The sequence below is a fragment of the Stigmatopora argus genome, chromosome 14 (genome assembly GCF_051989625.1).
Source record: "Stigmatopora argus isolate UIUO_Sarg chromosome 14, RoL_Sarg_1.0, whole genome shotgun sequence".
NCBI classification, from domain to species: domain Eukaryota; kingdom Metazoa; phylum Chordata; class Actinopteri; order Syngnathiformes; family Syngnathidae; genus Stigmatopora; species Stigmatopora argus.
Window position 1 is genome coordinate 3179215 of NC_135400.1, and position 22551 is coordinate 3201765.

Below are 22551 nucleotides of genomic sequence, written 5' to 3' on the forward strand. Positions count from 1 at the left end.
GGATTGACAAAAATGTCCTCACAATAGGATAACGCACAACCACTTGCCAACGAGTATTATATACGCCATTCGCACTGACTAACGGGAAAAAACCACTGAAAAAATGCAACGCTCCGCCCAGTGCTCGCAGAGACATTACACGAGGGAGTTGCGACCAGAAAGACAGTGCCCATGATGTTCTTATGAGCAGCCTCTCGCGTCCGCTGTCTGCTCGTATGTAAAAATTTGTCTCGTATCTCAAGATAAATATTTTCCCAAAATTGTACTCGGATCTCAAATTGCTCGTATGTAGAGGTACCACTGTATATGTATGTATGAAAGTATGCAAGCATACATGTATGCATGTATCTATATATCTATACATATATATATACATACACAGACAGTGGTACCTCGACCTACGATCAGCTCTACCTACGAGATGCTCGAGATACGATGAAAATTTCGATCGAATAATTCGCCCTAGATACGATCAAAATTTCCAGATGCGACCAAGCCAGGTGGCCATGGCACTGTCTTGCCGCATCTCTTTCGTGTATAAAATATATTTACGAGCACGGGGCGGAGCTTTGCATCCCCCCCGTTTTTTTCCACGTTGGTCAATGCATACTACATTTACATACAGAGTAAACAACAATGGATCGGCAGAGTTTTGCAAAGAAAAGGCGACCGTTGACAATCAACATTAAGGACCAAAACGGCCTTATAATCCAGTGCGCTTTATATATGGACCAATACTAAAATTGTTATCACGATAAAATAAAATAAATCAGTCGATAGGGTACACCATCCTCTACAGCTCTCACAACTACGGCAAGCAGCCCCCAACTCTACTATTTTCCCCATAGAAAAAGTGCTGCGCAGTGACTGTTGGGATATTTAATTCTTTTGTCAATACACCCAAATGGATTGAGGCCTGGACATCGACATCAACACAGCTTTACGAAGCGTCGAAGGCAGCGCCGGAATAGTTACGCTAGCTACTATTTGCAAATGGATTGTGGCCTGGACATCGACATCAACACAGCTTTACGAAGCGTGGAAGGCAGCACCATAATAGTTATGCTAGCTACTAGCTAGCTACTATTTGCGAATGGATTGTGGCCTGGACATCGCCATCAACACAGCTTTACGAAGCGTGGAAGGCAGCGCCGGAATAGGTATGCTAGCTACTAGCTAGCTACTATTTGCGAATGGATTGTGGCCTGGACATCGACATCAACACAGCTTTAGGAAGCGTGGAAGGCAGCGCCGGAATAGTTATGCTAGCTACTATTTGCGAATGGATTGTGGCCGCCTGGACGAACGTATAAAACTCAGCGTTTTCGATGACTCATTTGGAAAATGGTTCAATTTGGACACAGAAAATGAGGACTTTGATGGATTTGTGGGTGATGATGTAAGTACATTGTAAAATGGCTAAATAAAGTACAACCAAACTCAGTTTTTCTTCTGTTGCCTTTTAAAAAATGTGTTTTTAGCGTGTGTCCGTATGTTTAAGCTGGTGTGTTTTGCCTGGCTGCGTCTTTAAAAACGGTGCGTCCTTTGTGTGTGTCAAATACAGATATAGCACTCGTCACTGATACTGCGGCTTAAAATACGATGCGCCATATAGTCATGAAAATACGGTATATTATATATATATATATATATATATATATACATATACATACATATATACATACACATACATATATACATACATACATACATATACATACATATATACATACAGTGGTACCTCGACATACGATCGTAATCCGTTCCGAGACTGAGATCGTATGACGAGATTCTCGTAACTCGAGCGGACGTTTTCCATTGAAATGAATGGAAAACAAATTAATTCGTTCCAGCCCTCTGAAAACACACCAAAAACAGGATATTGGATTGGAAAAAATGTTTTATTTCTTCTAATTCGCCATCCATTAACAAAGTAACACATAACTAGTGGTTTAATAGTAATAAAATGTGTTTAATCTAACTAAAATTGGGCAGATTTCGCCGACGGGAGACAGAGACGTTTGGGGGTGTGGGGGGGTGGGGTTCTTTTTTTTTTCCACGACAACGCACTCGTAAACGGAACAAGCAAATTTAAATTAACTTGGATTAATATATACAGACACTCAAACATATGTTTAATGTAACTTTACACAAAACTGAATTCTAATTTTGTTGTAATCTTTTGTTACCTTCGTCGTCCGGGTTGGCGGTTTGCCACGCCGCCACCCTCACGTTCGCTATCGATGGACTGTTTGCTGTTCTATTGCCTTCAAAATATTCCCAAAATGATGCACACAAATGTCCTCACAATAGGATAACGCACGACCACTTGCCAACGAGAAATAGTCTTTAAAGAACGATCGCGGGAGCTTCTTTCCTTAGAAAGAATAACAAGAAATACAATAGTTGAGCTTACCCACGTATTGATTTTGGGTAATGAAGTTTTATTCTGAGAAAAGTTGCCATTGCCTATGGGTGTTGTGTGCACGAGTATACTTCATTACCCAGAAAGCCCTCTTTTTGCCCGCGCATGCGCGTTGTGCGTTTCCTGGTCGTAGGAGAAACTCGTCTGAATTACCGTAATTACTCGAATATAACATGCAGATTTTTGCTATATAATTAATTCCAATAGTTGGGGGTGCGTGTTATAATCAATAACTATTTTTTTTTTTTTTTTTTTTTTTGTGTCTTGTTACATGGCCCTTAGCCTGGTGCTTTTTCTTGCCAAATAAATTGAATTGAAATTGAATTGAATAAAATAAATTACAAATTTTCGATCGAAAAAAGCATTGTCAAACTCACTTTGACGCACGGATTTTACGTCATCTCGTAAAGCCAATCGGATGATGTGTTGTGGGAGGAAGAGGAAGTGGATGAAGGAAGCGTGGACCTTGATAGGATTCTCAACGAAGAGATGTATGAGAGGACAGACAAAGAGAGAGAGGAACTCTTCATTTGAAGGATTCTAATGAATAAATTTGTTTGAACAAAACAATCGTGAAACGAAGAAAAAAAGGTAAGATTTCTGATTTTCGTCAGCGGGAAATTTTAGGTGCGCACTATATTCGAGTACTGCGTTTTTCCAGATTTTTTTGGCCCAAAATTACCTGCGTGTTATTTTCGAGTGCGCGTTATATTCGAGTAATTACGGTAATCGTTCCGTGCTCGTAGATATTGTTATACACGAAAGATATGCAAAAAAGACAGTGCCATGGCCACCTGGCTTGGTCGCATCACGAAATTTTGATCGCATGATGGGCGAATTATTCGATCGAAATTTCCGCCGTAAGACGAGAATTTTGTATGACGAGCGGTCGTATGACGAGGTACCACTGTATATGGTTTTTAAGTGACAACTGATGAGTGAATGCTAAAAAAAAACACACACACACCTTGTCTTTTAGTTGTTGACAGAGCTGTAGGGAGATGGTGAAAAAAACCAGTGTATCATTTAGCCAAGGGACGACACACTCTACCTTGTGAACATGGCTCACCTCGAACCGATTGTTGTTGAGTTCACTGTGAAAAAGGAGGAAAAAACAAGAACAATTACTTCAATCAAAATAGATAGATTACTTTGCAGGTGATCCAACCTTTTTTCTTCTTAGATCTAATTTTCAATAGAGCCAACTTCCCGTGATCTACCGTATTAACTTGCATATGAGCCGCCCCGTTTATAACTCGCACCCTGAAAATGTCCTTAAAATTGTTGAATTACCTTGGCGCTCGATCGCGATCGACGTAATGAGCACCCCTCGATTACATGATCTTGAGTACCGCTTAGGCATTTTCAAATTGCTTATTAGCTGCTGAAAAAGAGCAGGTTTTTATGAAACACACCATTGGTCCCCAAGCAAGTTGGTGCCAGTCTGCCAGAGAAAAAAAATACAGTCGTACCTCTACTTATGAAATTAATTGGTTCCAGAACTTTTTTCGGAACTTGAAAATTTCGTAAGTAGAGGTATACTTTATGTACATTCTTTAAATCGTTCCACGCTCCTCACACAACTACCAACTAAACCCTCCAAAATTGGCCAGTGTCCCGATTTAGTATGAAAGATGTGAGGAACCACACAAAAATGAGAGAAAATTATAAGGAAATTTATTAATGTGTTAAAATAAGTAAAGCATATGAAAATGTGCCCTGCGCCGCTGAAATAGTTCCCTCTGCAGCCGTTATACTGGGAGACATAATACCCGTGTTTGTCTGCCAGATGGCGGCAAGAGCCCGTTCTTGCCCAAAGTCATCCACTTTGCAGTACATTTTAGACTTTCATGTGTGCCCTATGCGCGTGTGAAAAAATGTGACGCATTGCATTTGTACGATTTTTAATCACTTAAGAGGAATTAAAAATAAAATAACGGATAAGGAAATGCAATTACTTTTTGGGGGATATCGTAACTTGGATCTTTTTCGTATCTCGAATTTGCATATAAAATTTTCCTAACCTGAAACTTTCGTACCTAGAGGCATTCGTAAGTAGAGGCACGAATGTATTAACATTTTAAACTTCACGTACACGTGGCATTGTCGATGTTCAAGTAAGGACATCATAAGCCAATGGCACGCTGCACCTCAATGTTACCAAATTAGTCAGTCGCCAACCCACAACGATGATAGAGTGGTCTAAGAGCCACCTTTTAAGCGTCCCAAAGCTTGGAAAAGATCAAGTACTGGCTCGGCTGACATACGCATTGAATAGGTTTCTTTGCCATGAACTGGGGCGACTCAGACCGGGAGAACCAACATAAAGCGACACATCAAAATTTGGGAACGCAGCATACAGCCTTTTGTGAGAGATGGTGATTTTTATTTTTTGGCTTTAAAGGAAAGTCTTTTTGAGTACTTGACTTTCACGTCTTGTAATATACAGTGGTTCCTTGACATACGAGTGCCCCGACATACGAGCAATTTGAGATACGAGTAAAATTTTAGGCAAATATTTATCTTGACATACGAGACATATTTTGATATACGAGCAGACAGCGGACGCGAGAGGCTGCTCATAAGAACATTATGGGCAATGTCTCTCTCCCCGCAACTCCCTCGTGTACAGACGCTCCCCTACTTACAAACATTCGAGTTACGAACAACGGTACATACGAACATGTCTGCAAATTGCGTTTATGTCGATAAATGTTCGTAAGTTCGATTTTGTATTTTTTTCCGAGTAGTGCTTCTTTCCGCCGCTAATACCGACGCCTGGCGCTGTGAGAGCTCAGATCACCCAGCATCTACCTTCTTCTGCCCAATTCGTTGCAATGCGGAAGTGCGTGAACGTATCTCCAGTGCGCAAAGAACCTTTTTCATTTGTATCATTAAATATCTCTTGCATCCATTATTGAATATGGTTGGTGAAAAGCGAAAGGCTTCTATTGAGGGAGGTGCAAGGAAGAGGCAAGCCATTTCATTTGAAATGAGTGGCAATAATAACGAAGCTTGATGCGCGTTGCACGTGAATACAACTTCAATCGTTCGACCGTCAGTACCATTTATAAACATAAAGATCGAGCAGCAGGACCCAAATATTGAACGTTGCACAAAGTTTGCAAATCAATTGAATGATGCCATACAGTGCTACCGCATCATTTATGATGAAAAAAAGAAAACTGCAATCGTCATTAGATAGCTTCTTTCGGCCAGTTTCTAGTAGGTTTCTCTCTCTCTCCCTCTCTCTAATGTATGTATACAGTACTGTATGTATTGTCTCCATTTTATTAAATGTTTTTTCAGTACAAACCAATGTGTGTTACTTATACAAGCCTTAAACATACAAATGCACTTATATAAACCTTCAATATACTTATATAGGCTTTAATATACTTATATAGGCCTTAAACATAAATTATAATACAAAATATAGTACTGAGCAACTTACAAACAAATTCAACTTATGAACAATCGCTCGGAACCTAACTCGTTCGTAAGTAGGGGAGCGTCTGTATTTTCTCTGTGGTCGCAACCACCTCTTTGTAATGTCTCTGGCCGCAACTCCCTTTGTAATGTCTCTACGAACACTGGGCGGAGCGTTGCGTTTTTTCAGTGTTTTTTCCCGTTAGTCAGTGCGAATGGCGTATATCAGGGGTCGGGAACCTTTTTGAAAGAGAGAGCCATAAACAATTACTATTTTCAAATGTTATTCCTTGAGAGCCATACTCACAATTTAAAAGTCAAAATACATGAAAATGTGCCAATTTTTTTAGTCATTTTACCACTTTTAAAGTACAAAAAGTCTTTGAATTCTTTTGACAACATTGTTGCGCTGTTGCTAATCAATGAATATCTATGAGTATCAATGAGAGAATAGATGCAGAAGACTCTAATGAAAAAAAAAGTCAATGCCACAGTGCCGATGTGACGTTCCTATTGGTGCATTCGGGACTCGGCTCTCTCACCACCGGTTTCCATATTTTAGCTCAGAGCCATATGCAACCATCAAAAGAGCCACATGTGGCTCCCGAGCCATAGGTTCCCTACCCCTGGCGTATATACTACTTCTCGTTGGCAAGTGGTCGTGCGTTATCCTATTGTGAGGACATTTGTGTGCATCATTTTCGGAATATTTTGAAGGGAATACAAAAGCAAACATCCCTCGATAGGTTGCATTTGAAAGTCAGGGGGGAGGCGGGGCAAATAGAGCCAACTCGGCCGGGAGAAGCAAGGTATCAAAATTTAAAACAAAATTAGAATTAAGTTTACTGTAAGGTTAGATTAAACTTATTTTTGAGTGTCTGCATCGTAATCCAAGTTCATTTAAATTTGTTTATGTTATGTTACAAGCGCGTTGCCAAGCAAAAAGTCTCCCTTCCTCTCTCTGTCCCTCTCTCTACCCTCTGCGAAATCCATCTAATTTTAGTTCTATTAAACACATTTTAGTATACTATTAAACCACTAGTTATTTGTTACTTTCTTAATAGATGGTGAATTAGAACAAATAAAAAGGTTTTTCCAATCCAATATACTGTTTTTTTCGTGTTTTTTCAGAGGGTTGGAACGAATTAATTTGTTTTAGTTCATTTCTATAGGAAACGTTAGTTTGAGTTACGACAAAATCGACATACGAACTCAGGCCCGGAACGAATTAAGCTCGTATCTCGAGGTACCACTGTATCTTTGTTTTCTGACAGTATCATTTGTGTTTCCACATTGCAATTGAAGTTATCGTTTGAGACTGTGATTTCTGAGGTGACCCAAAACTGATCTTTTGTTTTTAAAAAAGAGAGAAAGGAGCAGACTCTTCAGAAGTTTGTCCACGCTTCATCCAAAAGAAAATTAAGGGTTGAATATTATCAAAATCAACTTGGCAGTCTTTTTACTGTTTCGAGCTTCAAAACGTATTTGTCGTGTGAAAAGTAAGTGTGTGCATGCGTAGGTGTAGCAATGAGAAAATGGGCAAACTTCCCGCCAAACTGAGGGGGCATATTTATGGTGTGATTGGATTGGAGTCTTTGTGTTCTGGAAACGCACACCATTGGTTCATGATCTCCACACTGGAGCGTCGATAATGCTCGAGGTGCGTAAGGTCTAAAACGTTAATATTCATTTCTATTACGGACTGGAACCAATTGGCTTGTGGAACGATACCCATCCGCTGACCGGTGGTTGGGGAGCGATGAGCTAGTCCAGTTGCAGGTCGAAGTCACTGCCGGACCTGCTCTGAGGGCAGGTTGGGATGCCTTGGCCCACTTTCCCAAGAGCAGCTCAAGTTTTACTTAGTTTTTTGGACAAGAACAGTCCCAGCACACCCAAAGAAAAGGATTTGGTCAAGCCAAGTCAGACCACCATAGAAGCAAACTGAAATGGTAATTAGTTGATAGCTATGCCACGCTCTTCACCTGAATGTCCAAGTCTAATGACACAACAAAGTCAATCATCATACTAAGGGCCTATTGTACCCTGGGGCCAAGTCCACACATGGACAAGCGTTTGTCTGAAGATTTTCAATATGGAAATTCCATGACAAACACAGCAGTCTTATAACTAAACACCAAATGGGCATTCCACCCAATCACACTCCTCAAGCACCCATTGTTTTTGCCAAGTGGGGATTAAATTCTCCTACCAGAATGAGGGAGTCTCAACTCAGGAGGGACACTCACCAGGTTGAACTTGCTCTACTCTATTCCATAAGCACAAAAAAACTGCCAAGCCCTGTCACCACCCAAAGATATACAGTTTATGGTAAAAAGGCTTTTTACCAGCACGCTAACCTTGCAGCATTATAGAGTCAATACTTTCTTCTAGTGAATGGGAGGCCAACGAGGTGTTGGTAAACAGCTAATAGAAAAGCAAGTCCAGCACGACAATTTAAAAATATAAAATACCAGATATAGTATAGGTGTGCATGAGGCTATCCTGTGTGGATGTTGCTGAGTCAGGTGAGCGGCAAGTGAGTCTGTCTTGCGTGCTAACTCTAGAGAGGGCATTTCAAGATCAACTCTCGTAAGCACTGCTTGTACATCTTTATGTATCCAGCTGCTTTCCCTCAAGACAAGAGAAACAACCACAATGTGAGTACACACCAAACTCCCATGTATTACATTAAAATGGTTCAGGCTGTAAAGACATAATTCTCGGTGTTTGGCTGCTGAATGGAACAGGTAAAAAATAACAATAATAAAAAAGTAGAACAGGGGTACCCACTGCTTTGTTTCTTAATTCTTTAACTGTTAGAATGTACCGTTTGCACTTTCGTAGTGACTGCACATACTTTATGTTAGAGGAAAACTGCATAGGCAAGTTTTTATTCAAGCCTTTTACAGATTGTGTATACTGAATGGAAGCATGCAGTTTGCATCACTTCGTTGGCTTTATGTTTTGTTTTAGTGCAATTAAAATACTGTTGGGGGAAAGCATGAGTGAAGACTAGTGGGTGTTAACCTAACTACACTAATCCCTAATTCGCAGATAATGTAGACCAGACATGGCCTTTATAATCGAAAAACCACGAAGTAGGATCACTCCCATTATTACTATATATCACACTACTTGTTTTCGCACCTATACAAAAATACCTCGACATACGAGCATTTCGAGATAAGAGTAAAATTTCGAGTAAATAATTATCTCTAGATACGAGAAAAATTTCGAGATACAAGAAAGCCAGGAGGCCAAGACATGAGAGGCTGCATATCATTGTAGCGCACTGTCTTTTTTGCTGCATCTCTTTCGTGTGTAACAGATATCTACGAGCACTGGGAGGAGCGTTGCATTTTTTTCAGTGTTTTTTTTCCGTCACTCAGCGCGAATGGCGGAGCGATCGCTAAGAGCAGTATATATTACTTCTTGTTGGCTGCTCATAAGAACATCAGGGGAACTGGCTCTCTCCCGCAACTCTCTCGTATATTGTCTCTGGTCGCAACTCTCTCGTGTAATGTCTCTGGTCGCAACTCTCTCGTGTAATGTCTCTGAACGCAACTCTCTCGTGTAATGTCTCTGGTCGCAACTCTCTCGTGTAATGTCTCTGGTCGCAACTCTCTCGTGTAATGTCTCTGGTCGCAACTCTCTCGTGTAATGTCTCTGGCAGCCCTGTGCGGAGCGTTGCATTTTTTCAGTGTTTTTTTCCCTCTTAGCCTGTTAGCTCTTGTTGGCGGAGCGATCGCTAATTCAAGACTACTTCTCGTTGGCAAGTGGTCGTGCGTTATCCTATTGTGAGGACATTTGTGTGCATCATTTTCGGAATATTTTGAAGGGAATACAAACTCAAACAACCCTCGATATTTACTGAGTCAGTGTGGAGGCGGGGCAAACAGAGCCAACATGGCCGGGAGAAATGTATAAAAATGTAAAAACAAAATTAAAATTAAGTTTAGTGTAAGGTTAGATTAAACCTATTTTTGAGTGTGTCTGCATCGAAATCCAATTTCATTTAAATTTGTTTATGTTATATTACGATTCACCGGTACAAAAAGTCTCCCCCGCATTTTCATCGGTGACTCAAAAAAGTAGTCTTTCTCCACAGGTGATGTACATAAAGCGAAATTCCCTTGCAACAAAACAGGAAATTGAAAGACGTCGTGCATCTCACTTATCGCTTCTTCTTTGGCGCTGAGTGCCAACCATTTCAGCGTCGAAGAAGCGGTCCCCTGACTTCTGCCATTTTTGTCTGTCTTCCACTTGCGAGTTTCAGTGTGGATTTTGACATTTTTATGAACTTTTGTTATACTTCAGAAAAAAATCTGCGATGTAATGAAGCCACAAAAGTTAAAGCTGCAAAGTGGCAAAGGATCATAGCACTGATAACGTGGTATACATATTTTTTTGACACTGTTTATCATGTGGCTTAAGTAATTGATGAAGTGATGAAGTACAACACAAAATGGTTTCATCTTACAACATGGCTCCTGGATTGTGCAGCACAGAGCTCCCAGATGGTTTGAAATTCTATCAAGAAGCAAAATAAAGAAAATAAATTGACATTACTGTTTTGCACAATTTCATGGTTTTAACAGTGTTTAAATGCATCATGTTTTCAAACCTTGGCAGTGTTGGGCAGCAACACGTGAAGCTGGTAAACAGTGAGGCACAGTTTGCTTAAATTGATGTAAAAATTCACCATTACATCACCAGGCATGGGAGGAGTGAACATTTTCTAAAGGCAGGAAAACATGTTATTGATTAGGTCTCTCTGGTGCTTTTTAAGAGAATACAGACTTTACTGTCAACTAATCAGTGATGAAATTGAAACGCCAACAAAGCTAGGGTGCAGTGGTTAACTCCATTTCTATAGGATGTTCTGTTTGGGCTTGTGGGTAGTTCAAGTGTAGTGAATGTGGCAAAAAAGTGGCATATTTACCATACAACTTAGTAGATGTACTTTCTTAAATTGACTTTATACTAACAGCTATAACGTCGTTTATATACTGAAGATCCACCTAAAAAAATCCAGGAACGATTCTGCCTATAAGTCAAAGATTCAGCACTCTATTGTTCTCAGCTTGTACTCATGTTGAAGCCTCTTCAAACCTTGATCATATACTTAGAATATCATAAAAATGACTGGAAAGTGTCTTCATCTTTTGCTCATCCGAGATTGCGGGGACAGCAGCTTCAGAGGGGAAGCCCAGATTTCCCTCTCCCCAGCCACTTCATCCAACTGTTCTGGGAGGATCCCAAGGCATTCCCGAGCCAGGCGGGAGACAGTCTCCCCAGCGTGTCCTGTGTCGTCCCTGTGGCCTCCTCTCGGTGAGACCGACAGTGGAGCCTAGCATGTTGAACCCTGAACTCTTTATATCAGAGTGTCCCTTTTACCTCAATAAAGATCAAGGCCTGATGAAGCCAACAGAACCACATCTGCAAAAAGCAAGTACGCAATACTGAGGCCACCAAACCGGAACCCCTCAAGGACACGGCTGCTGTCAATGGAAATGGATCCGACTTACAACTGGCCACGCAGACCAGACTCTGAAACCGGTCATACAGGGACCAGACCCCTTGAATCAGGGATTCCGGTACCCCATACTCCCAGAGTACACCCACCGTACTCCCCAGAAAACAGTCGAATGCCTTCTCCAGGTCCACAAAGCACATGTAGACTGGTTGGCGAACTCCTATTATCCCAGAAAACCCTGTTGACGGTATACAGCTGATCCACTGTTCCACGGTCAGAACGAAAACCAAACTGCTCCGCCTGAATCCGAGCTTCAACTTCCCGGAGAACCCTCCTCTCCAGTACCCCTGAATAGGCCTTCCTGGGAAGGCTGAGGAGTGTGATTCCCCTAAAATTGGACACACCCTCCGGTCTCTGTTTTTAATAAGGGGAACCACCACCCCGTGTGCGAATGCAGAGGCACTCTCCCCGATGCCCACACAATGTTGCAGAGGCATGTCAACCAAGACAACCCCACAACATCCAGAGCCTTTAGAAACTCCACCGAGGTAATTTTTAATGACCTCAGTGACTTCCACCCTACAGATCGAAGAACCCGCCTCAGAGTCCCCAGGCTCCGCTTCCTCATGAGAAGACATGTCGGTTGAGTTTGAGGTCTTCAAAGTATTCAGCCCACCGATTCACAACATTCAGAATGGAGGTCATCAGCGATCCATCCCCACTACACAGTGTGTTGATGGTCCACTACTTTTCCCCTCCTGAGACATCGGATGGTGGAGTAAAATTTCTTTGATGCCACCCGGAAGTCATTCTCCATGGTCTCCTTCACCAAACTCCTCCCATGCCCAGGTTTTTGCTTCAGAGACTACCAGAGCCGCCTGCCACTTGGCCCACCGGTAAACATCTGCTGCCTTTGGAGTCCCGCGGGCCAAAAAGGCCTGATAGGACTCCTCCAGCCTAATGGCATCCCTTACCGTCGGTGTTCATCAGCGGGTTCTGGGGTTTCCGCCACGACCACCCCGCGGCTCCGGTCTGTCGCCTTGGCAATAGAGGTGCGGAACATGGTCCCCACCTCCTACTCTACGAGAAGCTCTCCCAGAGGTGGGAGTTAAAACTCTTTCTGATGGAGAACTGCGACAGGCGTTCCCAGCATCTTCCCCCATCATCGGAGATAACTCACTACTAGGTGGTGATCGGTTGACAGCTCCGTCTCTCTATTTACCGGTGTCCAAGACATGCAGCCGGAATATGACATGACTACCAAGTCGATCATCGAAATGTGGCCTACGGTGTACTGGTGCCAAGTGCACATATGGACACTCTTATGCTTGAACATGGTGTTCATTATTGACAATCCATGGCCGGTGCAGAAGTCCAACAATAGAACACTGCTCAGATTCTGATCAGGGGGGGCGTTCTTCCCAATCATGCCCTTTCACGTCCCTTCAAAGGCGGAGGGCAATGAGTATGTCCACACCTGTTTGTCACCTCTCACCCTGGCAACTCCAGAGTGGAAGTGTACAACCCTTCTCGAGAGGAGTGGTTCCAAGGCCCGAGCTGTGCATAGGTGACCCCGATTACACTGAGCCACAAATTCTCAATCTCACTATCGTTCAGGCTCTTTCCCAAACAGGGAGGTGACATTCCATGTCCCAAGAGTTAGTTTGTGCAGCCAGGGACAGGACCACCAAGGACCCCTCCTTTGACTGCCACCCAACTCTTTGCGGACCCGACCTTTTTGGCCCCTCCCACAGATCGTGAGCCCATGCGAAGGGGAACCCACATAACCACTCCAGCCTGTGCCCCATAGGTGTTGGCCCGGCCAACAGGAGCTCGCCATCGTGCCCCGCATCCAGGCCTGGTTCCAGAGTCGGGCGCCCGGTGACCTGTGTTCGGCTGAAGGAAAACGAGGTTCATTTATGTAACTCGTCATAAGAGGTCTTCTGAGTCATTCTTTGTTTGGTGCCTCACCTCAGACCAGTTGGCCATGGGTGACCCCACCAGGGGCACAAGGCCCCAGGCAACATAACTCCTAGGATCATTGGGACACACAAACTCCACCACCACAATAAGGTGGTGGCTATCGGGGGACTGGTCAGTGTCTTTGAACAAAATGTAGAGTGAACATACCATAAGACCACTGATGGCCAATTCAGGTAGTGTCAAAGAAGCAGGGGTTGTGAGGCGGTTTCGTGCACGTGTAAGTTGGAGCATCACAGCGTCCATGAGCTACAAGCAATAAAAGATAAGTGATGTTAGTGTCACTACATGATGTATGCAACATGATACAACGATCTTGTGGGAAGACCTTGTTAACTTCTTCCCCTGTCTTGAAGTCATAATTCTCATCATGACTGTTTAGCAACTGAAGTGCCAGGGTCACATGATTTCTTGCATCCTGAATCTGAAATGAGAGGATAAATTGGCTTTGAACTCAGATGAGCAGGAAAGAGACTACACAACTTTACGTATTAAATTCAAATTAGTTTCCATGATTTTGTTTCCCTTGAAGTACAAAAATAACACTGGTATACGAGCAATTTAAAGGATAAATGTAGTGAGACTACTAAATTTGTGTCACTAAAAAGGAAAATTTAGGTCAAAAGTGTCAATTATCTATAAATTTTAAGATTCAGTATCTGGCTGAAATGTTAAAGCAACATTGTGGCGATGTCAGTGAACAAAAGTAGTAGTGATTTGGTTAAGTGAAGAATGCATTTCCCATGATAACCTACAAGTGTTATAAATTCCTGATCTTCCGTTTGCCTGCAAAGGATGAATAGCGATGAAGTACCGAATTCATCTCATCTCATTTTATGAACCGCTTTATTCTCATTCGGGTCGCGAGGGGGTGCTGGAGCCTATCCCAGCTGACTCCGGGCCAGAGGCCGGAGACACCCTGAATCGGTGGCCAGCTGATCGCAGGGCACTAGGACAACCATGCACACACATACCCATACCTAGGGGCAATTTAGAGTGTATTTTCTCACATATTGACCATCTCCATGTATAAGCTGTAACCTTAAAATTGCCTTAAAATCGTTGAATTTTACGATTTCTCTCGTATAAGATGCTCCCTGATTTATCATTTTCACCTCCATATTCATGGTTTTAATAGGGAGAACAAATGTGTTACTTTGAAGGGAAAATCTGAAGAAAAATCATCGCACGTGGCCAATGTTCCCTCTAATTTTTCGTTGGTCTGAGCAGAAAGTCAACCCCCCTGAGCGCACTGAGTACCAGTGTGAGCGACATCATCGGTACTCGGATGATTCGGCTAAAGACGTTTCGCCGACGGACGTTTGACAGACGGGCAGGTCGCCGAATGGACGTTCCGCCGAACGTTCATTCGGCCGAACGGAGGTTTCGCCGAAACGGGATTCGCGCGCTCGCCCCGCCCCCGGATCGTGTGTGTACAAGTTTTTCAACCTCGGCCCGCGGGCCATATACGGCCCGTTAGGATTTTTAATCCGGCCCGCCGCCGGTGTTGTCCAAATTATAGTAAAAATCAATGTTAGTCTACCATCAATGGCAGCCCGGGAATAAGCACTCTTGGGCGGGCAGATGTAGCAGAACCGAGCCGTAAAATGACAGCAATCGGGTCAAATCCATCCTAAAACAGCATTTAATGATTAAATACAAATACCGTAATTACTCGAATATAACACGCAGATTTTTGCTATATAATTAATTCCAATAGTTGGGGGTGCGTGTTATAATCAAGAACTAAAATAAATTACAAATTTTCGATCGAAAAAAGCATTGTCAAACTCACTTTGACGCACGGATTTTACGTCATCTCGTACAGCTGACGCACGGATTTTACGTCATCTCCTAAAGCCGACGCATGGATTTTACGTCATCTCGTAAACCCGATCGAAAATCGGAAAGCCGAGACCACAACTGCCCCCCTCTAGCCTCGTACTCGTCTCAGTTCACCCTCTCTCAGTTCAGTGTTATAATCAATAACTAAAATAAATTACAAATTTTCGATCGAAAAAAGCATTGTCAAACTCACTTTGACGCACGGATTTTACGTCATCTCGTACAGCCGACGCACGGATTTTACGTCATCTCGTAAAGCCAATCGGATGATGTGTTGTGGGAGGAAGAGGAAGTTGACGCATACCGGCTGTAGCCAATCCATTCATTGCTTTCGTTTCCTGTATTTGACTATCATTGACTGTTGTTAGCGGTTGCTAGCGGTCGCTAGCTGTCGTTATTCTGTTGCCTCTGTCCGTATGCGCGCCGCATGCGGCCACGTTTGTTTCCACGCCTTGGTTGATTCATTAAAGGACTCCGTATCACGCTGAATGCCTCGTCCTCTCCTGCTTCCTGCATTTGCACAACGCGGCGCGACCGTAACAGATGCCCCCGATCGCGCTGCGACGACCCAGCGACGCGGCGCGATCATAACAAGAGGACAGACAAAGAGAGAGAGGAACTCTTCATTTGAAGGATTCTAATGAATAAATTTGTTTGAACAAAACAATCGTGAAACGAAGAAAAAAAGGTAAGATTTCTGATTTTCGTCAGCGGGAAATGTTAGGTGCGCACTATATTCGAGTACTGCGTTTTTCCAGATATTTTTGGCCCAAAATTACCTGCGTGTTATTTTCGAGTGCGTGTTATATTCGAGTAATTACGGTACTGGAGCTCTTTGGACATTAGAACCGAGCCCAGGGAAGTGAATTCCTCGGTAAAATGTCGTGATGATATCGCGATGGAGGCAAAAAAACGTCTATATACGTCCATTCGTCAAACGGCTCAAAATGCTCTCAAATTCGGTCAAATCCAGCCAAAAACAGCATTTAATGATTAAATACAAATACTAGAGCTCTTTGGACATTAGAACCGAGCCCAGGGAAGTGAATTCCTCGGTAAAATGTCGCGATGATGTCGCGATGGAGGCAAAAAAATGTCCATATACGTCCATTCGCCAAACGGCTCAAAATGCTCTCAAATTCGGTCAAATCCAGCTGAAAACAGCGTTTAATGATTAAATACAAATACTAGTATTTGTATTTAATCATTAAACGCTGTTTGAACGAACGTTCATTCGGAGACCTGTCAGTCTGTCAAACGTCCGTCGGCGAAACATCCGGTTACGACATCATCATTGCTCGCTATGGTCACACCTGCCACAAGCAGGTGCATGTCAATGTTCCTTCTAATTTTTAATGTAAAACATGCTGTAAAACATGAAAAACATAAGTGGACAGAGCTACTGCCACTGGCTGCCGCGTTAACGGCGCCATCATGAAGAAAGGGGTAAAAAAAAAAAAAAAGGATTGCTGCTGCGCAGAGAAGACGACAGTAGTGCGCAATTGCGCACGCGCGCATCTTAGAGGGAACAGTGCACGTGGCATTTCTGAGATACTTTATGAATCGAAAGGATCGTCTGCTGGATTTCCAAAAGGGTGTTGCCTGCACGTGGAAGAGTTCTATAAGGAAGTCAAGTGAGCAGTACAACCAGAAAGTGTATCCGTAGCAATCTAGATTTCAACAAGTCTCTGGGAGCAATAATCGCATGAGACACACATTACGCAGGTATCAAGGCTGATATTTTAATGATCGACTGCAAGCCCTTCGATCAGCCTTAACAACTATTGGGATGTGCTGTCATGCTAAATGCTACATGCACATGTATCAAGGCTACTCATGTCTGGCCAGTCAAGGCACGTCTAACTACCGGTAAAAGGTAAGATGGCGGCGCTGAGCGAGCAATGGCAGGCACAACAAAGGGAGTTTTTTCACGTTTTATGCAAGATATGTTTTTTTTCTTGAATTCCATTCAGAGACATCAACATAAATTTTGTTTAGGATTTTATGTTTATCATTTCTCTTTTTAAAAATAAATGACTATCAGCCGCATTGGAGTTATGGAGTTTTGTTTTTGTCACCTTGCAGTTTTGTGCATGTCAAGTCTAATTTGTGAACTTATATGGTAAATGATCTACACTGTGGCATTCTGTACAAAAAAGTTGCAGCTATTTAATGCTAAGTTGCTTTAAATTCATAATTTGAAGTTGTTTAGATGTATGTTTATGTGCACATGTTGGTTTGCTATGTCCCTGAGGGGGTGTGCCAATTTAGGTTTTCCATTAATAATTTTGTGTATTGTGTTCATCCAATGTTTTGAGTTGTATGTGTATTTTGTTCCTTTTCTTTCATATTTCATAATGTAAACCATGTTGTACAATTTTGAGCTTGGAAATGACGTCAGGAAATGAAAGAGTGGTCATGTGACCAATAGAGAGGGCTGTTGGGAAGGACATGCTTTGTTCAGACTTGTAACAATTGAAAGAAGACGTGTGCAACAATTTGGTTATGGCTTAGCAGCTCCTAATTCGAGTCAGAAAGTGCACACGGTAAGAAAATTGTAGTTTTTGTCTATTTGTTTACAAGAGATTCCTTTGTTGTAATTATTTTGTTGTAAATAACAATAGTGTTGTAATACAGACGCTCCCCTACTTACGAACATTCAACTTACGAACAACGGTACATACGAACATGTCTGCAAATTGCGTTTATGTCGAAAAATGTTCGTAAGTTCGATTTTGTATTTTTTTCCGAGTAGTGCTTCTTTCCGCCGCTAATACCGACGCCTGGCGCTGTGAGGGCTCAGCTCACCCAGCATCTACCTTATTCTTCGTTGCAATGCGGAAGTGCGTGAACGTATCTCCAGTGCCAAAGAACCTTTTTCATTTGTATCATTAAATATCTCGTGCATCCATTATTGAATATGGTTGGTAAAAAGCAAAAGGCTTCTATTGAGGGAGTTGCAAGGAAGAGTGGCAAGCCATTTCATTTGAAACGAGTGGCAATAATAACGAAGCTTGATGCGCGTGAGAGTGGTGAGCGTTGCACATATATGTACAACTTGAATCGTTCGACCGTCAGTACCATTTATAAACAGAAAGATGGAGCAGCAGGACCCAAATATTGAACGTTGCACAAAGTTTGCAAATCAATTGAATGATGCCATACAGTGCTACCGCATCATTTATGATGAAAAGAAGAAGAAAACTGTGCAATCGTCGTTAGATCGCTTCTTTCGGCCACTTTCTAATACATAAATCTCTCTCTCTATACAGTACTGTACATATTCTCTCCATTTTATTAAAAGTTTTTTTTTTCAGTACAAACCAATGCGTGTTACTTATACAAGCCTTAAACATACAAATGCACTTATATCAACCTTCAATATACTTATATAGGCCTTAAACATAAATTATAATACAAAATATAGCACTAAATCAACTTGCAAACAAATTCAACTTATGAACAATCGCTCGGAACCTAACTCGTTCGTAAGTAGGGGAGCGTCTGTATTTATGTCGTTTCAGTTTTTCACGGTGTTGTCGTTGTTTGGTGCTTTAAAAATAAAAACATCACTCCCGTCATACATCAGTCGATGTGTGACTTAATTCTGACCAGAAAAATAACGTTAGAGGCAGCTAAAGTTGCTTTGAATTCATAATTTGAAGTTGTTTAGATGTGTATTTATGTGCACGTTTGTCTGCGTTGTCTGTTGCCTAACGTTAGCTTCCTCCTTAAACTGGTTCACTTACACGAACGAATAGAGGCTTGTCGTTCATTTTAGTAAATTAATAAATCATTTTGTCTCATTTCTTTCATGCAAAATTGGGACACTGGTCATTTTTAAAGGGTTTAGTTGCTGTTTTTTCTGAGGACCATGGAATGAATTTGACAATTTACATGAAATACTGCTCTATTTCCCCCCAAAAATCCAAGTTATTAATTTCATAAGTAGAGGTACCAGTGTATTCATTTTTACTTTGACTGGACAATAGGTTTAAACATATTTTGAAGGAGCCTGATTCCAATGTGATTTTAGGCATCTGTGGTGTTTATTTTATTTTATTTTTTAAACACGTGATTTTTTTTCCTGGCAGGAGGGGCAAACTGTTAAAATGATGTCATCACCTCACTGGCTTAAACAATGTACCGTATTTACTTGCATATAAGGCGCCCGCGCGTACAAGCCGCACCTTAAAATTGCATTAAAATGTTTTTAATTTTACAATTTCTCGCATATAAGCCACCCTCCTGATTCCCAATTTTCACCTCCATATTCATGGTTTTAACTGGGAATACAAATGTGTTACTTTGAAGGGAAAATCTTAAGAAAAATCATCACGAGTGGTATTTCTGAGGTACTGTATGAATCAAAAGCACATTAGGGTCAAGATCATAAGGAAGTTAATATGCCTGTCTTTGTAAATGCAAAATATCAAATTATTCAATTTGAAAAAAGAAAGAAGTCTATCTTGATGACAACCTGATGCTTTCTAATCACAGATATTACAATTTTCTTACCAGAAGTTTAAGATGTTGTGGCAGCCATATTGCTTCTAATGTCAAAATATCTCAATTCTTTCGATGGTTCATATTACTTCAATATTTGTCACTTTCGAACCAAGAAATAAAATGAAAAAAATCAAATTGGAATTTTGTTTTATTTTAAAACCAAGACTAATGAACGAATTTTCGTTTAGGTTTTATCAGTTTATCTGTTCTCCATTTTGAAATACCGTATTTTCTCGATTATAACACGCAGATTTTTGCTATATAATTAATTCCAATAGATGGGGTGCGTGTTATAATCAATAACTAAAATAAATTACAAATTTTTGATCGAAAAATTTTCGGTTTTACGTCATCTCGTAAAGCCGATCGAAAATCGGAAAGCCGAGACCACCACTGCCCCCCTCCAGCCTCGTACTCGTCTCAGTTCACCCTCTCTCAGTTCAGTTTTGGACATTGTACAAGCAACATGGCATCAAAACGAGCAAGTTATACCGCAGCGTTCAAAAGAAAAGTCATCAAAGTGGCAGAGGAATTGATTGATTGTTTGAGAATGACAATAGATATTTGAATTAAAACATGGTATTGTCAATTGAAATGTAGTCAATGTTCAAGGAAGTCTAAAAGGTATTGCAACATAACATGTCTACATGATATGTTTGTCCACTCTGTGTATCATCTATTGTCCTAAAATTCAAACGCATAACTCCACCAACTGCACGACACTCGACACGCTCGTACCTGAAGATTTCTCTATCCGGTTTTGAACAAAACAATCGTGAAACGAAGAAAAAAAGGTAAGATTTCTGATTTTCGTCAGCGGGAAATTTTAGGTGCGCACTATATTCGATTACTGCGTTTTTCCAGATGTTTTTGGCCCAAAATTACCTGCGTGTTATTTTCGAGTGCGCGTTAAATTCGAGAAAATACGGTAAATTACCGTATCGGCACCATTTGCTTGTGTCATGACGTCACGGCGCCATTGCGTCAGCCCGGAGTCAGCGGAGATAGGCATTGCAGTTCCGTGCATGTCGTGTTATTATGTGCATATAAGCCATACTCTCGATTCAGTCATTTTTTCCGACAAAAGCGGCTTATATGTGAGTAAATACGGTAGTTTAACCCATAAAGACATACTTGCTGTAGTTTCCACTGCTTATCATCCCTGAACTGGAAGTGTAGCACTTGACTACTCTTTGCAACCTTGAGATTTATGTCCTGTTTAAATTCAAAACAAACACGGGAAAAATTTGGTGAAACAAATTGTTTTGTTTGGATACACAAAGTACACCCAGTGTTAAAGAATCTTAACTTACCGCCTGCGTCAGAGCCTCTCCCTGCAGTGTCAGCACTCCTTTCACCTGATCCATACTGCAAAATAAACCTTGTTTTAAACTTGCGAGAGAAAAACACACAGGGACCCTGTAACCTTCACACAAAGATCTACCGTATTGGCCCGAATAGAGTAATAACTTGAGATACAAGACTGTGCCCGTACGCCAATTTACTCGCATCTCAAATCTATTTCCATATAAAATAACTAAATATAAATTAATCCGTTCCTACCCTTAAAAAACACCTAAAAATAGGTAAAAATTACAACGGAAAAACATGTTTTTAATTCTTCCAATTCACCACCTACGCTCAGAAATTAACAAATACCTATCTAGATGTTATAATCTGCAATAAAATGTGACATTATTAGGTACAGTCCTGTATTGAGTTGTTACCTTCAAGACAGACGGTCGCGGCTAGAGGCGGTAAGTGCGGGGATGGCGGAGAGACTTGACGGCAACGCGTTCAGTTTGCTACACTTTAGTGACACTACGTAACAAACTTTAAATGTAACTTAAATGAACTTAGCTTACGAAACACACACCTTTGTTGTGCTAAAACCGAGGCAAAGGTGTTAATGTATTCCGACACGGCTTTCGAGTCGGAACTTGCTGCTTTTGCATGCCTCACAACCAAGTGTATCCCAGTTCGTTTTTTAAAGTTATCGAACCAGCCACGACTCGTTTTGAAGGTTTCTGTGGAATACGGAATGTATTTCTCTTGTATTCTTAGCATTAGCATCTAGAATAGAATTTAAGCGACACCTACTGGTCAAGGCCTGTCATCACTTTGTATATAGCACCTCCCCTTGTTGTTCCCGCCTAAAGTTAGTCTCCGCCTACCTTGAATAAAAGTGCTCGCGGTCCGCTTTTCAGATGTGTATTTGGAAAAGCAGAGCGACCACATCGACGTGGGCTCTGTCCGTCCGCTCCCCCCCTTTTCGGAAGGGTGGGGTCGAACAAGAGACAAAGAAGCGAGCGAGCCGCGTCGATCGCGGAAAGAGGCATGCCATTCACCACTCCGGAAGGCCGACGGAGTCTAAAACTATTACATGCTTGGTGCCTCCTCTGCTTGAAGATTATTTTATTGTTAGGGATCCAGCCTTAACAGTTTCCGCTGCCATGAAGTCACCTCTTTCTCAGCTGCTTGCTTTACTTTCAAGTCCTCGTAGATTCCGCCAACTGTTCCTCCTTTATCCATATTAAAAGCCCTTCCCTCTCGTCATCAATATCAACCAGGAAGTGTGTCCCGTAGCGGTCTACTTTGTCATCCCTAGGGAAGATGGCGGCGCCCCGAGCGAGTAATGGCAGGCCCAAGTGAGTTTTTTCACATTTTATGCAAGATACGTTTTTTCTTCCTTCCTTGAATTTCATTCAATTTTGGTAAGAGTTTTATCTATTTATCTTTTTTCTATTTTTAAATAAATGACCGTATCAGCTGCATTGTCTTGTGTTATGGTGTTCTGTCCTTGTCACCTTGCAGTTTCGTGCTTGTCAGGTCTAATTTGTGCACATAGAAGCCGTAACCTCGATTCAGTCATCATTTTTTTAGCAAC

General features: G+C 41.7%; 1 protein-coding gene across 3 annotated transcripts in view; it reads right to left on the reverse strand.

Moving 5' to 3' along the window:
* Window positions 1-22551, reverse strand: part of rogdi (rogdi atypical leucine zipper) — a 35514-nt gene that overhangs the window by 5899 nt on the left and 7064 nt on the right. Inside the window, exons 4-11 of one of the 3 annotated variants that reach the window (XM_077618442.1) lie at window positions 20978-21032; window positions 20799-20879; window positions 13639-13734; window positions 13461-13559; window positions 10479-10592; window positions 10335-10384; window positions 3495-3519; window positions 3393-3416 (exon numbers count right to left, since the gene is read on the reverse strand). In XM_077618442.1, the coding sequence (XP_077474568.1) occupies window positions 3393-3416; window positions 3495-3519; window positions 10335-10384; window positions 10479-10592; window positions 13461-13559; window positions 13639-13734; window positions 20799-20879; window positions 20978-21032 (544 nt within the window). Of the gene's footprint in view, window positions 1-3392; window positions 3520-10334; window positions 10385-10478; window positions 10593-13460; window positions 13560-13638; window positions 13735-20798; window positions 20880-20977; window positions 21033-22551 lie in introns of all 3 variants that reach the window. The other 2 variants (XM_077618441.1, XM_077618443.1) reach the window with 2 other exon arrangements.